Here is a 17,144-nt window from a genome sequence, read left to right on the forward strand (position 1 = left end):
AAATACATGTTCACAAAAAGACTTGTATATGAATGTTCATGACAAATTTATTCACAATAGCCTCAAATAAAAAATAGCCCCAGGTATCCATCAGAGAGGAATGGATAAACAAACTATGGTATCCTATATAATAAAAGGCTAATATGCAAATTGTTCCTATGGGCAGGAGGTAGACGTGCACTGACTGCCAAGGGGTGGCGGAACATGGTGGGTGGCAGCAACATGGCGCTGGCAGTGGTGGCAGTGGAGGTGCTGCTGGCCCTGATGGGCCCTGACAAGAGTGGGACCACAGCGGAATGGTGGAGCAGGTGAGTGGGCAGCACCAGGCCAAGTGGGTGTGAAGGGAAGCCCTGGCCAGCAGCCGGGGGAAGGGAGGCCCTGGCTGGTAGCCGGCAGCTGCTAGGGACCCTACCTGTGCAGGAATTTCGTGCACTGGGCTTCTAGTATTCATATAATTGAATATTAGTCAGAAAATTTGTGAGGCAGACTGAATTGTGCCCCACTCCCAATTCATGTTATAGTCCTAACACCCCTGTATGACTGTCTTTGTAGATAGCCTTTAAAGAAGTAATTAAATGAGGTCATAAGCATGAGGTCCTAATCCAATAAACCTGTGTCTTTGTATGAGGAGGAAGAGAAACCAGGGATGTGCTCACAGAGGAAAGACCATGTGAGAACACAGCAAGAAGCAAGACCATGTAAGGACACAGCAAGGCAAGGAGAGACACCTTAGGAGAAACCAAACCTGCCAACATCTTGATCTTGGACCTCTAGCCTCCATAACTATGAGAAATAAAATTTCTGTTGTTTAAGCCACCCAGCCTGACTTATCCAGAGAGGACATACAAATGGCCAATAGACATATGAAAAGATGCTCAACATCACTAATCATCAGAGAAATGCAAATTAAAACCATAATGATGTGTCACCTCTCACCTTCAGAATGGCTATCATCAATAAATCAACAAACAACAAGTGCTGGCAAGGATGTAGAGGAAAGGGAACCCCTGTGCCCTGTTGGTGGGAATGCAGACTGGTACAGCCACTGTGGAAAACACTATGGAGTTTCCTCAAAAATTAAAAATGGAACTGCATTATGACATAGTGATTCCACTTCTGGGAATGTATCAGAAGAAACCCAAAACACCAAGTTGAAAGAATATATATACCCCACTATGTTCATTGCAGTGTTGTTTACAATAACCAAGATTTGGACACAGCCCAAGTGCCCATCAGGTGAGTGGATAAAACAGCTATTGTAAATTTACACAATGGAATACTACTCAGTAGTAAAAAGGAAGAAAATTTTACCTTTTGCGACATCATGGATGGACCTGGAGAATATTGTGCTAAGTGAAATAAGCCAGTGGGAGAAAGACAAATACCATAAGATTTTACTTATATGTGGAGTCTAATGAACAAAATAAACTAACCATTAAAACAGAAACAGTCTCACAGATACAGAGAACAGACTGACAGCTGTCAGAGGGGAGAGGGGAGAGGGGTTGAGGGACTGGGTGAAAAGGTAAAGGGATTAAGCAGCAACAACAAAAAATACCTCATAGAAACAGACAACAGTATGGTGGTAGCCAGAGAGAAAGTGGGGTGAGGGTGAGGTAGAAGAGGAAAAGGGAGGATAAATGGTGATGGAAGGAGACTTGATGTGGAGTGGTGAACACAGTACATTATACAGATGATGTATTATAGAACTGTATATCTGAATCTATATAATTTTTTTGGGGGGGGTTAACTTTTATTTATTTATCTATTTTTGTTTTCTTTTTTAAAAAAATTATTCTTTATTGTTAAAAGTATTACTTATGTCCCCCTTTCCCCCAGTTGACTCCTTCCAGCCTGCCCCTGTCCCCCCAACCCCTACCCCAGGTCTTTAGCACCCTATTGTCTGTGTCCATGTGTTATGCATATACGCATACAAGGTCTTTGGTTGATTACCTCCCACCCTCCCCTGCCTTCCCTCTGATATTTTGCACTCTGTTCCATGCTTTGAGTCTCTGGATCCACTCTTTTCATTAGTTTATTTTGTTACTTAGATTCCACATATGAGTGTAATCACGTGATACTTGTCTTTCTCTGATTGACTTATTTCATTTAGCATGATATTCTCTAGGTCCCTCCATGCTGTCTCAAAGGGTAAGAGAGTCTTCTTTTTTACTGCTGCACAGTATTCCATGATATAAATGTACCACAGCTTTTTTATCTACTCATCTACTGATGGACACTTGGGCTGTTTCCAGATCTTAGCTATTGCAAATTGTGCTGCTATAAACATAGGGGTGTATACATTCTTTCTGATTGGTGCTTTGGGTTTCTTAGAATATATCCCTCGAAGTGGGATCACTGGGTCAAATGGCAGATCCATATTTAATTTTTTGAGGAAAATCCATACTGTTTTCCATAATTCTGAACCTATATTATTTTATTAATCAATGTCACCCAATAAGTTCAATTAAAAAAAAAAGCCACCCAGATTGGTATTTTGTTATGGCAGCCCTGGCAGAATAATACACTCAGCAATACAAAAAAAGAGAGCCACTATACATCAACATGATGAATCTAAATAACACTGTGCTGAATAAAAGAGGCCTTGAACAAAGAACATATACTGTATGTTCATGTTCAGAACATTCTAGAATAGGTAAAACTAATTGATGGGGAGAACATCAGAACAGCCTCTGGGTCACAGAGTGTGGAACGGTGATTGACTGGGAGGTGGCATGAAAGGGAATAGAGCAATGGTAACGTTCTTTATCCTGTAGGGGTCTGTGTAAAGGTATTACATGAATTTGACTATTTTACTAGTTATTGAATGGTAAATTTGACATTTGTGCATTTTATTGTGTGCTAACTTTATCTTGAAAAGACAAAAAGAATCTTTAAATACTGGACTTTTGTTAATGATATGCATGATGAAGTGTCTGGGGAGTGTACTGACTTTTCAAATTACTTTGAAATGTGCCAAAAATCAGATGATTGATGGACAGACAGTGTGTCCCAACACATTATTTATAAAGTTTTGAACTCTGAGGACACTGAGGGTGAGGATTTGTAGAAAGTGAGGAAAATCTTACTGAATACTGAAGGAGAAAGAATCTTTGTTATGTAGTGATAGTAAGTTTAGCAATACTGTTTATCTTTAGTTGCATGAAAAGTAGAACATGTATCAAATGCCATGGGTTAAACAGTAAAGAAGATCCATATATTGTTGAAGGTGTCACCTGATTTCTTGTGACTTAGAGTAAAATGAAAAGGAGGGAGTGCGGTGGAAAGGGGGACTATGAAAGAAGTCCAGGGTATGGCTGCAAATCCATTTGTTAAGACCTCAGTCCCCAGAGTACCATTTAGTCACATAAGAGCTCTATAAGGAATTCAAAGATTTGCCTCACAGATTTTCTCAAACCTGTTCGAGGAAGCTTAAGGGGTATTGCTCCTCAATTGCCTTGGCAGGGTGCCAAGGCAGGAAAGAGTTTATTTGGAAATGATCTGTGGTTGTGCCAGTGACAATGTTGTGAGGCAACCCAGTGGGAGGCTCACATGGTGAGGGACGAGGCCTGCCAACAAGGGGGTTGAGCCCCCAAACCCCTGCCCACAACTTGACTGCATTTGGTGAGATGTGTAGAGCCAGAGGGACCGAACTAAGTCATGCCTGTGAGAGAATAGCAACTATGAGGTAAAGAATTTTTATGGATCCAGAAACAGAGAAGCATCGATCAGACCGTCAAACCTCAGAGGGGAGGGGAGGGGAGGGTAGGGAAAGGGGGAGAGATCAACCAAAGGACTTGTATGCATGCAAGTAAGCATAATCAATGGACACAGACACTAGGGGAGTGAGGGCACGAGCGAGGGTGTGTGTGTGGGGTAATGGGGGGGATAAGCACACATATGTAATACCTTAATCAAAAAAGAAAAAAAAAGAATTTTTATGTTTTAAGCTACTAACTTTTGGGTCAATTTGTTATACCACACTAGATGAATATAAAGAGAATTGAGACACTACCATGGCAAGGTAGAAGGTAAATAGGAGAGTGAAGAGGACATAGTCTTTTCACTTAAAATCATCAAGAGTAATCTTAAAGAGTGGGAGAGATATGAAATGATCAATGCTGAAATAAGGAAAGAGTAAGAAAATACAACAGTAGAGAAAGGTGAGTAAGGAGGGAAAGGAATAAGTACTCTTGCTGAAGATTCCTTTATGAACCAAGGAGGTAAGCAAAAGCTGGCTTAAGAAAAAGAACTCCGGTGTGGCCTCTGATGGGGAGAGGATGGATCATGGAACCACTGAAAGCCTACTGACATCATGGAGGCATCAATGAAAAGTCACGAAATCCCTCTGAAGAGATTATATTCCTTAAGGGAACCATAATTACAAAGTCACCAGGGCTGGCTCTGAAATCACTGAGGTTGAGGAGGGAAGAGGGTGATGCAATCTCTAGGAGTAGGGGAATTCATAATTTATTTTGGAAGCAATATCTGGAAAAAAAAAAGAACTGTTGGCAAATCTTTATACTTACATTATTAAGGAGGCCAAGGATGATTAGATGTGAAATAGTTTCTAGAGATGATGTAGTTGCATGGGTAAAAAAGTTTCACAAAGTTATAAATCTGGGGCTTGAAATACTGGACAGACGAGAGGCTTGGACTCAGTAATAGGAGTGAGGCTAGCTGTGGCGCAGCGGGGAACACTACCTAACTTGACAGACACTCTCACCTGGTGAAACGAAAGCCTAAGTATATATTATAGCTGACAGCATAATGCCAGGCAGTTCCTTATGCAGCATAAAAAATCCTAAAAACGTAAAGAACAGCCTGGCCAGGTGTAGCTCAGTGGTTGAGCTATCGACCTATGAACCAAAAGTGGTTGAGCTGTCAACCTATTAACCAGCTATTGACCTTTGATTCCTGGTCAGGGCACATGACTGGGTTACAGGCTCAATCCCCAGTAGGGGGAGTGCAGGAGGCAGCTGATCAATGATTCTCTCTCATCATTAATGTTTCTATCTCTCTCTTCCTCTCCCTTCCTCTCTGAAATAAATAAAAAATATATTTAAAAACAAAACCAAACCATAAAGAACAGCGAAGTGACTAAGCTAATTTTAAAAATTAAAAATTTATATAAAGCATAAAAATAATTTCTTTTTTTATTTACGAAAAAAATGTAATTACTATTAGAGAATAAATATCCAGTCATATCTACCAAATGAGTCAATTGCCTAGCACTGTGCTAGGTACTGTAGTGAACACAAAAAAACGCTGGTCCCCAAGGAGCTTTTTAACTAGTTTGGAGACTCAAGCTCTTTGTGCATAAACAACCAGAGGAAGATTCAAGAAAGGACAGTCTGCCTGACAAGGTCATCCTTGGTGTGATGATGGGTCAGAGGGAGAAGAGCAGCTGGAGAGAGGTTCGGGAGCCCACAGAGGATCCAGAGGGCAGTCAGGTGGGGTGGGGGAAGAGAGAGTCCAGCTCTGTTCAGATGGGGAAACCTTCAAGGAGGGGATTAGAGGAGGGACACTGGACATCCAGGGGCCAAAAGACCTCAGCAGGCAGCAGGGTCAGGGAGCTGACGACTTACACGCTGGGACCCAAAGGGTTGAGATGGAAAGAGTGGTAAGAAAAACTGGAATACTGCTATAGTCACCCAATCCTTCATTTCACAAATAATGAGTGCCAATTAGGGGCACGATTCTATACCAGGTGTGTGGAGATAAACTCTGTCCTCCAGGTGTGCAGCCTGGTGGGGGAGACCAGGGAGCTAGACGGATAACACTCAAAAGGCAGAGGGGCCCAGGAGAGTCCCGCGTAAATTCTCTGGACAGGGAAATAAGAGGCTTGGAGGAAGGGCTTAGGGCATTTGTCTATCTAGGACTTGAATTCTGTAAAGCAATTTGATAGTAAAAGAAATTAAAGCAGGAGGGAGATGGATAAAATGGGCCATAAAATCATAATTTTTTTTTCTTAGCAAAAAACAGCAATGGCATGTGATCAACAAAGCACATGAAGACATGGTGAATACAGTGTTTCCAAGCTGAAAGAGGAAACACAGGTGAAAAGAGAAGTGGAAATAGATCTTCAGCATCTGCTCACACCCACCCAAGTGGCCATGACCCCCAGAACCCATCTCTCTGAGCCTCAGGTAATTTGTCAAATGGGATACCCTGTATTTCAAAGGGCAGCTGTGAGGATTGTGTGAGTCACAGTGCCTTGCACACTGCCTGTGTTACATGCTCAATAAAAGGCTTTTGGTGTTGTTGAAACCTGGGTTGTGGAAAGAGGTGAATGCTCACAGAAATGAAGAATGTATTTAACTTTCTCCTTTCCCATTTACCCCTCTTCTTCCTATGGTTCCCTGTCCTTTCTCTAACATGATGGTTGTGGGAAAAGAAGAGACAAGGCACTAAAAACAGGAAATTTAGCAATGCAGATGGCCCCACCAAGGAAAAGACAGGAAAAAATGCAGGCTTGGGCAAGTTTATTAATGCAAATTTCTTTCAATGATGAGAAAATGTGAGCAGCAAGCAAGAAAAATATCAAGGCAGAAAGTAAGGAAAAAGGAAGCCAATCGGGTATGAAGAAGCTATTAAGAACCGAGTTCTGCAGGTAGGTCAAAGAAGGCATGACTATGGTGTGGTCAGTGTAATAAGTTAAGGTAAAATCAAACCACACCTTGGTGAAATAAATTGAAAGCTAAGGCTGTTCACCTATAGGCCTTTGAAAGGATGGTTAAAACTAGAACTGATATAGGGCCTTTGAGCAAAATATTTAATGGCTGAGGAGAAAACCAAGATGACTATATATAAGATATCTTTCTGCCTTCCTCTTTCCACAGAGTAAAAATAATGAACAAAATAAAAGAGATTTGAAGTATGTATTTTACTATAATTATTAACACTTCAGTGTCTACTCTTTTTGTCAACCATTATTGAAAGTGTTTTACAAGTATTAGTCATTTAGTACCCATTGCAACTTTTTGAGGAAAACACAATTACTATCATCATTTTACCAATAAGGAGACTGATGCCCAGAGAGTTTAACTTGTTTAAGGTCTCGCAGTTTATAGGTAGTCACTATGCCAATCTGCTCCACAAACTGGTCACAAAATTTGGGTAGAGTCACCCTCCATTGGAAAGACTTTAGGGCCACTTACAATAAGACTACAAACCATTATTACAAAGATGATAAATACGGACTGACACTAGATAGTCCTTTAAAAATCAGACATAGGGAGTTTCCAGTCAAGGGAGGCATAGGTAAGTGTGGTACTAAAATCCTCCCACAACCACATTAAAACTGCAACCAAACTACAGAACCACCATAATTCAGAACCCCTTGAAATCTAGCTGAACGGAAGTCCTATAGAACTAAGGATATAAAGAAGAAGCCACTGAGACTGGTAGGAGAGGCAGAGATGCCAACAGGCTGGTCCCACACCTATGTGAGGTGGTTAAAAATATTTTAGCTGCAGAGGTCCCCCAGAGAAGCCAGAGGTCCTAGCCCCACACCAGAACCCCCAGCCCAGGAAAAAGATATTTCATGAAAATGGAAACAAACAAACAAAGCTAAGGTAGCAATACTAATGCCAGACAAAATAAACTTTAAACCAAAGGCTACAACAAGAGACAAATAAGGACCTAGCAACTCTACTTCTAGGTAGAGTTATCCAAAGAAACCCAAAATACTAAATTGGAAAGATATATACATCCATATATTTATTGCAGTATTACTTACAATAGCCAGGATATGGAAGCAACCTAACTGTCCACCAATAGATGACTGGATAAAAAAGAAGGGGTGCATAAATACAATGGCCTGGGGCGGGGAGGTGGGGTGGGCTAGAAGGGGTCAATGAGGGGGGGGAACATATGTAATACTTTCACACTAAAGATTAACACACACACACACACACACACACACACACACACTGAGATATCACCTCACGCCTGTCAAAGTGGCTATCATCGATAAATCAACCAACAAATGCTGGCAATGAAGTGGAGAAAAGAGAACCCTCATGCACTGTTGTTGGGCATGCAGACTGGTGCAGCCATTCTGGAAAACAGTATGGAGTTTCCTCAAAAAATTAAAAATGAATCTGCCTTTTGACCCAGTGATTCCACTTCTGGGAATATATACTATTAATCCCAAAATACCAATCAGAAAGAATATATGCACCCCTATGTTTGCAGCAGCATTGTTCAGAAGAGCCAAGATCTGGAAAGAGCCCAAGTGCCCATCAGTAGATGAGCGGACAAAAAAGCTGTGGTGCATTTGTACAATGGAATTCTATTTGGCCATTAAAAAAGAAAAAAGAAAATGTTACCTTTGTGACGGCATGGATGGACCTGGAGATTATAATGCTAAGTGAAATAAGCCAGTCAGAGAAAGACAAATACCATATGATCTCACTTGTAAGTGGAATCTAATGAAAAATAATTAAACTGACAAAATAGAAACAGAGGCATGGATACATGGAACAGACTGGCAGCTGTCAGAGGGGAGGAATGTTAGGGTATTGGATGAAAGAAGGTGAAGGGATTAAGCCCTCCTCTCCCCCAAATGTATATATAACACAAAAAGTAGTGATAACCAGAGGGAAAGGGAGTATGGATAGGAAGAGGTGGGCAAAGCGTGAAAGAATGGGGATGGAAAGGGACTTTCTGTGGGGCAATGGGGGCATGATGCAGCATGCAGATGATGTTTTATTGAGCTGTACCCTTGAAACCTGTATGGCTTTGTGAAGCAATGTCACCCCAATAAATTCAATTAAAAGAAAAGAAGTGGTACATATATACAATGGAACATGATTCAGCCATAAAAAAGAATGGATTTAAAAAAAAGAATGGAATGAAATCTTGCCATCTGCAACAACATGCATGGGTCTAGAGCGTATTGTGCTGAGTGAAATTAAGTCAGACAGAGAAATATAAATGCCATATGACCTTCCCTTACATGTAGAATCTGAAAAACAAAATAAATGAACAAGCAGAACAGAAACAGACTCATAGATACAGAAAATATTTTATGGTTGCCAGATGAGAAGGATGTTGTGGGGCTGGGTGGATAAGGTGAAGGGATTAAGAAGTATGGCCCTGGCTGGTGTTGCTCAGTGGTTAGAGTGTTGGACTTCTCAGGGAAGGTCTTGGGTTTGATTCCTGGTCAAGGGCACATACCTGAGTTGCAGGTCTCAAACCCTACCCCTGATTGGGGTGGGTGTGGGAGGCAACCAATCCATGTGTCTCTGGTATATCGATGTTTCTCTTTCTTCTCTCTCTCTCTTTTTTTTTTTTTAATATATTTTATTGATTTTTTACAGAGAGGAAGGGAGAGGGATAGAGAGTTAGAAACATCGATGAGAGAGAAACATCGATCAGCTGCCTCTTGCACACTCCCCACTGGGGATGTGCCCGCAACCAAGGTACATGCCCCTGACCGGAATCGAACCTGGGACCCTTGAGTCTGCAGGCCAACGCTCTATCCACTGAGCCAAACTGGCTAGGGCACTCTCTCTTCTCTCTTTCTCTCTCCTCTCTCTTCCCTTCCACGCTCTAAAAAAATCAGTTAAAAAACATCCTCACTCCTTGGATGAGGATTAAAAAAAAAAAAGACAAAGTAGTAGTACAAATTGGTAGTTACAGAATAGTCAGGGGGATGTAAAGTACAGCATAGGAAACATTAATATTGTAATAACTATATATGATGTCAGATGGGGAATAGATTTATTGGGGTGATCACTTTATAAGCTATATAAATGTTAAAAATGGGGCTGTACACCTCAAACTAATATGATATTATATGTCAACTGTAATTTAAAAAAGTTAAAAAACAAAATAACATTTTCAAAAAACACCACCACACATGATAATCAATCAGGTTTGAGGGACACATAATATGAAAAAGCTGCAAATGGATGTGAGTTGGCAGTGTGAAGATTACAAAAAGAAACAAACGGTCATAGGCCCAGGAAACAAAAGTTTATCAAATGTCCACTGAGTTTATCAAATGTCTACTCTGAAGGCAGCAAACACTGTGATAAGAATTCATACAACGGACCATAATGCTGGGTAACATGTGGCCCTTGACCCTGCCGGCAGCATAGCATGGCGCTGCAATCGTATTGGTGGGGGAAAAGCTTGAATATCTTAATGAAATCTGTCTCCTTTTAGGAACTGTACCTAAAACAAGAAGACTGGGAAATGTAATACAGAAATCTACGATACCATTATTGTAAAATACATTTATATATAAAAAAAATATTAGGGGGAAAAATAGGCCTTGCTTGTTGATAATTAATGAAGCATGGCTCTTTCAAAGCAGAGAAGGTAAAAGCTTCTCTGAAATCTGGCCAACAGGGAACACTGTACAGGGTAGAGGAGAATGACTGCAGAATCCAACAGCTGTGACTTCCCCATAGTGACTGTCACCTGTTTGGTTTTCTTCGACGGGACAGGAACTGGAGCTGTCTCCTGTTGCATCATTTCTACGTCTCCCCCTCCTTCACCATCTGATGCTTCTGAAAAATATAAAGTTTAAAAATCAGAAAAGCCTCTTACCCTCCTCCCAATTGCTATGACTGCTAGTACAATCTTGGCATACGACCTTTCTAGAAGGGTCTATCCCTTGATTTAGCAATTCCACCTCTAGGAAGATGCAGTTAAGGAAATGACCCAAAATGAAGCAGGAGATTTCAGCACCAAGATGGCAGTCTTATTTATAAAGCTGCAACATTGAAGATTATCCAGATGTCTAACATTAGAGGATGTTTAATGATGGAACACACATTCACAGTGATTTTACAGATATTACTCTCCTCATGTTTAGATTTAAAAAAGCTAATGCTACTTAGAGGGGATTATAGGTTATGAGAAATTCTTATTTTGAATTTTTAAAATATTTCAATAATGGAAAAGATAAATTCTTACTCTAAGTATCAGGAAAAATAAAAGTTTTAACGCTTTTCCTGTTTATAAAGTTCTCTTGAAGAAGCATGGCAACCCTAAGTTTCTTACCTTCCTTAATGCCACACAGCCTTCCAGATTATAGCAGTTGCTTTATAGAGACATTTGGAAATTTTGAAAGGTTTTACTCATTCCCTTTGAGTTTCCCTATATATCTCAGTCAGCTCAAAATATGAATTCATGAGCAAACCTTGGTTGGAATTCAGATTTAGGTCCAAATTAACCCATCTGGTAGTACAAGCATTTAAAGTTTTCATACCATAATGATTAATTTTGTGTCAACTTGATTGAGCCACAAGGTGAATACATATTTGGTTAAACATTATTCTGGGTATTTCTATGAGGGTGTTTCTCAATGAAGTAATATTTGAATGGGTATACTGAATAAAACAGATTGCCCTCCCTAATGTGGGTGGTCTCAGATATCCAACCAGATGAAGGACTTGAATAGGCTAGCCCTCCTCTGAGTAAGAGAATATTATCTGCCTTTGGACTTGAACTGAACATGGGCTCTTCCTGCATCTGGAGCATGTCAGACCCTAGATTGGAACTAAACCATAGGTTCTCCTGGTCTCCAACTTGCCAGTTCATCTTGCAGATACTGAGACTTGTCAGCCTCTATAATTGCATGAGCCAAAAGCTTACTTTATATCTATATCTAGCTATATACGTGTGTGTGTGTGTATGTGTATATATCTATCTATATCTATCTATATCTATATCTGTATCTATATCTATATCTATCTATATCTATCTATTTCCCCAATTGGTTTTGTTTTTTTTCTGGAGAACCCTGATTTATATACATACTTTCAACTGTGTAGCATGAAAAAGAATTCTATCCGAAAAATTAAAAACAAAATAAAATTTTCAAAAAAAAATTCACACATGGTAATCAATCAGGTTTGAGGGACACACAATGTGAAAAAGCTGCAAATGGATGTGAGTGAGCAGTGGGCAGGTAGAGAATTAACAGGGAATTTTCAATGAGTGATTAAATAGGTATTAAAAGTATTTATAGAATTTTTCCCTTTGGGGAGAAAGTACTAGTAATCATATTTTTCCTTATTCCTCCTGCTAAGTACAGCTAAAAATCCTGAACCTTATATGTGAAACAAACATAAGAAGTCTCTGAAAGGTAGAGAGAAGAAGGCAGACTGGCGAGGGATTCTGGCGCCCAATGAATAACATAAAGGTGAGCTCCTTGGGTTTTCTTTTTGCCTCATTATCTCAGACTTGGATCTTAAGAAGCATCAACTTGAAAATGCCAATTTGGGACCAGACGAAAAAGGCCCCAATAAATATCTTCTCTATTCAACAAAATAACCAGGAAAAGGAGCAGCCTAGTAAGACTGAAAACTTTTAGACTCCAGCCAACACCACACAAAACTGTGGCCTAGTCCCCTCCAGCAAAGGCTGAGTGGGGAGCCTAGGTTTTCACCCTTGCAAGGCTGTAATGAGACTCTCTAACTCCTCCTCCACTGCCTACCAAGTGGGAATGGACCCCTGAAGGGATTTACATCCCTGAAGAGTGGTAACAAACCCTTGTTCCCTCCTCTCATCACCACCACCACTGCTGTAGTATTAATGGAGACCAAAGGTGAGCCTGGACTTCCATCTCCTCCTGGCAGTAATGAAATGTACCTTTCACTCCCCGCTAGGGTATTATCAGAGTCCTAGTAAAGTCAGGACTTCTCATACTGGCCAATGGTAACAAGATAACATCCACACTAATAGTTTTAGCAATCACTAAAAAAGCTTTAGAAAGATACACTCAAAAACAGAAAGAATAAATAAAATAAAATTGTAAATATGTTCAAGTAACCCACAGGAAATTAGGAAAGAGAAAATAGAGAAACAAAACACAGCAAACAAACAGAAAAAACAAATAAAATAATATGGTAGATTTAAACCCCAACATATCTATAATTATAATAATGTAAATGGTCTAATAACCACACCAGTTTAAAGGCAGAGATTGACAGAATGGATTAAAAGAGATGAACTAACTATATACTGATTACAAGAAACTACCTCAAATATAACAATATAGGCAAGTTGAAAGCAAAATGAAGGAAAAAATATAACATGCAAATATTGATCAAAAGAAAGCAGGACTAGATATATTAATATCTGGTAAAGTAGACTTAAAAAAAAGTAGACTTCAAAGTAAATAAAATGACCAGAGAAAGAGGACATTATGTAATGACAAAGGGTGAATTTGCCAAGATGACATAGCAATCTTAAATGCATATGCACCAAACAACAGAGCTACAAAATATGAGAAGCAAAAAACAAACAAACAAAAAAACTGATAGAAATGAAAGAAATAAACAAACTTATGATTAAGCTGCAAACTTCAACAGTCCTCTCAGAAACTGAGAGAATGACTAGACAGAAAATCAGCAAGGATATATAGAAAAACTGAGTGACAACAGTAACCAACAGGATCTGATCAACATTTTGTAGAACACTCCACTCAAGAGGAGAATACACATTCTTTTCAAGAGTTATGGAACATATACCAATATAGATCATATTGTAGGAAATAAAACAACAAACTTAAGAGAACTGAAATTGATAAATAGCATGTAAAAAACCCCTACAACAAACATTATACTTTATAATGCAAGACTGAATGCTTTCCCCTGTGTGGGAACAAGATAGCTACTCTGAACAATATTATTGGGATGGGCTTTAAGAGGACATTATATAATGACAAAGGGTGTAGAAACACTGTGCAGAAACTTTTAACCAGTGCAATAAGACAAAGTGAAATAAAAGGCATAAACATCAGAAAGGAAGAAATCAAGCTATTCCTATTTGCAAATAACATACTGTTTTCATAGAAAATCTCAAGGAATCTTTAAAAAGAATAACAAAAAATCCCCTGCTAGAACTAATAAGAGAGTTAGCAAAGTTGCAGAATAAAAGATAAACATGCAAAAATCAATTTTATTTCTATATATTAGAAATGAGCACGTGAACAAAAAAAATAAAAATAAAAATACAGTGCCACCTGGCTGAGGTGGCTCAGTAGTAGAGCGTCAACCTATGAACCAGGAGGTCACAGTTCGATTCCCAGTCAGGGCATACCATATGCCCAGGTTGAAGGCTCAATCCACAATCGTGCAGAAGGCAGCTGATCAATGATTCTCTTTCATCATTGATGTCCCTATCTCTCTCTCCCTCTCCCTTCCTCCCTGAAATCAATAAAGATATATTTTTAAAAGATACAGTGCCATTTACAATTGCTGAAAAACTCCCAAAATACTTAGGTGTAAATTTAACAAAACATGTAACTATTTTTGCTTGCATGCTGAAGACCACAAAACACAGATGAAATAAACCAAAGAAGACCTAAATAAATAGAGAGATATACCGTGTTCATAAATTGGACGATGAATCATAGTAAAGATACAAGTTCTCCTCAAAATGATATACAGGTTTAACACAATTTCTAATAAAATCCCAGCAAGATTTTCTCTGGATATATACAATTATTATAAAACTAGAGGCCTGATGCACAAAATTTGTGCAAGGTTCTCAGCCCTCGCAGCCGTTTGCCTTGGCCATCGCAGCCCTGGCTTTGTCTGGAAGGTTGTCTAGAAGGACGTCCGGAAGGTCGTTCAGCTGTCCAGTCTAATTAGCATATTATGCTTTTATTATTACAGATTTATGTAGAATGGCAAAGGAACTAGAATAGTAAAAATAATTTTGAAAAAGAATAATCAAGTGAGAGAAGTTAGTTTACGCAATTTCAAGACTTACATAGCTATAGAAATAGAATATAGACCCATAAAGAGACCCATACAAATATGCACTACTGATTTTTGACAAATGTACAAAAGCAATTTAATGAAGAAAAGGTCCTTTCAATAAATGGGGAAAAATGTATAAAACCTTTATAGTTTAGAAAAAAATCTGAATTAGGCAGAGTTCTTAATTTTGATACCAAGAGTACAATCAATAAAATAAATAATTAATGTTAGACTTTATCCAAACTGAAAACTTTTGCTTTGCAAGGACCTTGAAAAAACAAGATTTAGAGTGGGAAAAATAGTTACAAACCATATATCTAACAAAGGACAGACTAGTGTCTAGACAGCATTAAAAAATTCTCAAAATTCAACACTAAAAACCCAGACAATTAAATTAGGAAATATCAAAAGACATGAACAGATATTTCACTGAAGTGAATATAATATGGCAAATAAGTACATTAAAATATGTTCCACATCATAACACTAGGGAAATGAAAATTAAAACTATGAGATATTACTACGATAAACCTATAATAGCTAACATTTAAAAAATAGCACCAATACCAAATGGTGGTGAGTGAGGATGTGGAGAGACTGATAACTTATGTATTGCACTGGGAATGTAAAATGGTACAGACACTTCCATTTCACAAATGGAAAATAGTTTAGCAGTTTCTTATAAAAACTAAACCTGTAACTACTAGATAATACAGCAATTGTACTCCTGGACATTTATCCCAGAGAAATAAAAAAACATGTTTATACAACAAACTGTACATAAATGTTTACAGCAGCTTTATTTATAATAGCCCCCAAATTGGAAATAACCAAGATGACCTTCAGTGGGTGAATGGTTAAGCAAACTGTGGTATATCCCATACCATGGAATACTAATCAGCAATAAAATGAAATGAACTATTGATAGGTGCAGAAATTAATCTTCAGAGAATTCTGATGAGGGAAAAAAGCCCATCCCAAAAGGTTACATATTGTAAGATTTCATTTATATAACATTACTGAAATGACAAAATTATAGAAATGGACAACAGAATAGAGGTTACAAGGAGTTGACAGGATGGGGTTGGCGGGGGGGAAGTGGGTGTGGCTACAAAAGAGCAACAAGAAGGATTCTTGTTGGGATGGAAATGTTCTGTATCCTGACTGTGTCACGTCAATATCCTTGTTTTGATTTTGATCTATAGTTTTTTTTTTAAATTTATTTTTATTTATTTTTATTTTTCGCTTAAAGTATTACAAAGGGTATTACATAAGTGTCCCCTTTTCCCCCCCGCCCCTGACAAACCCCTACCCTCCCTTACCCCCCAGTGTCTTATGTCCATTAGTTATGCTTATATGCATGCATACAAGTCCTTCAGTTGATCTCTTACTCCCCTCCCTCCTGCCCCCCAACTCTCTCTGGCCTTCCCACTGCAGTTTGACAATCAGTTTGAGGCAGCTCTGCCTCTGTATCTATTATTGTTCAAAAGTTTGTAATGGTCTTTATTATCCATGAATGAGTGAGATCATGTGGTATTTTTCCTTCATTGACTGGCTTGTTTCACTTAGCATAATGCTCTCCAGTTCCATCCATGATGTTGCAAATGGTAGGAGTTCCTTCTCTTTAACAGCAGCATAGTATTCCATCGTGTAGATGTACCACAGTTTTCTAATCCATTCATCCACTGATGGGCACTTAGGCTGTTTCCAGATCCCAGCTATGGTGAATTGTGCTGCTATGAACACCTGGGTGCATATATCCTTTCTGATTGGTGTTTCTGGTTTCTTGGGATATATTCCTAGAAGTGGGATCACAGGGTCAAATGGGAGTTCCATTTCCAATTTTTTGAGGAACCTCCACACTGCCCTCCATAGTGGCTGCACCAGTCTGCATCCCCACCAGCAGTGCACAAGTGCTCCCCCCTCTCCACATCCTCTCCAGCACTTGTCGCCTGCTGATCTGTCGATGATGGCCATTCTGACAGGTGTGAGATGGTACCTCATTGTTGTTTTGATTTGCATCTCTCGGATGATTAGTGACTTTGAGCATGTTTTCATATGTCTCTTGGCTTTCTGAATGTCCTCTTTTGAAAGGTGTCTATTTAGATCCCCCGCCCATTTTTTGATTGGGTTGTTTATCTTCTTTTTGTTAAGTTGCATGAGTTCCCTATAAATTTTGGAGATTAAGCCCTTATCAGATATGACGTTGGCAAATATGTTTTCCCACGAGGTGGGTTTTCTTGTTGTTTTGTTGATGGTTTCTTTTGCTGTGCAGAAGCTTTTTATTTTGATGTAGTCCCATTTGTTCATTTTCTCTTTAGTTTCAACTGCCCTAGGAGCTGTATCAGTGAAGAAATTGTTTTGGCATATGTCTGAGATTTTGTTGCCTTTGTATTCTTCTAGAATTTTTATGGT

General features: G+C 39.0%; 1 protein-coding gene across 5 annotated transcripts in view; it reads right to left on the reverse strand.

Annotated features, from left to right (window-relative positions):
- The window catches only part of CMSS1 (cms1 ribosomal small subunit homolog), a 393,986-nt gene that overhangs the window by 24,803 nt on the left and 352,039 nt on the right, over window positions 1-17,144 (reverse strand). For all 5 annotated transcript variants that reach the window (XM_070406094.1, XM_070406095.1, XM_070406096.1 and 2 more), the window contains exon 2: window positions 10,435-10,523. In XM_070406094.1, coding sequence (XP_070262195.1) covers window positions 10,435-10,523 — 89 coding nt within the window. The remainder of the gene's footprint in view (window positions 1-10,434; window positions 10,524-17,144) is intronic.

Source organism: Myotis yumanensis, unplaced genomic scaffold (genome assembly GCF_028538775.1).
Source record: "Myotis yumanensis isolate MYYU_CA2020_CCGP unplaced genomic scaffold, mMyoYum1.0.hap1 SCAF_2, whole genome shotgun sequence".
NCBI lineage: Eukaryota > Metazoa > Chordata > Mammalia > Chiroptera > Vespertilionidae > Myotis > Myotis yumanensis.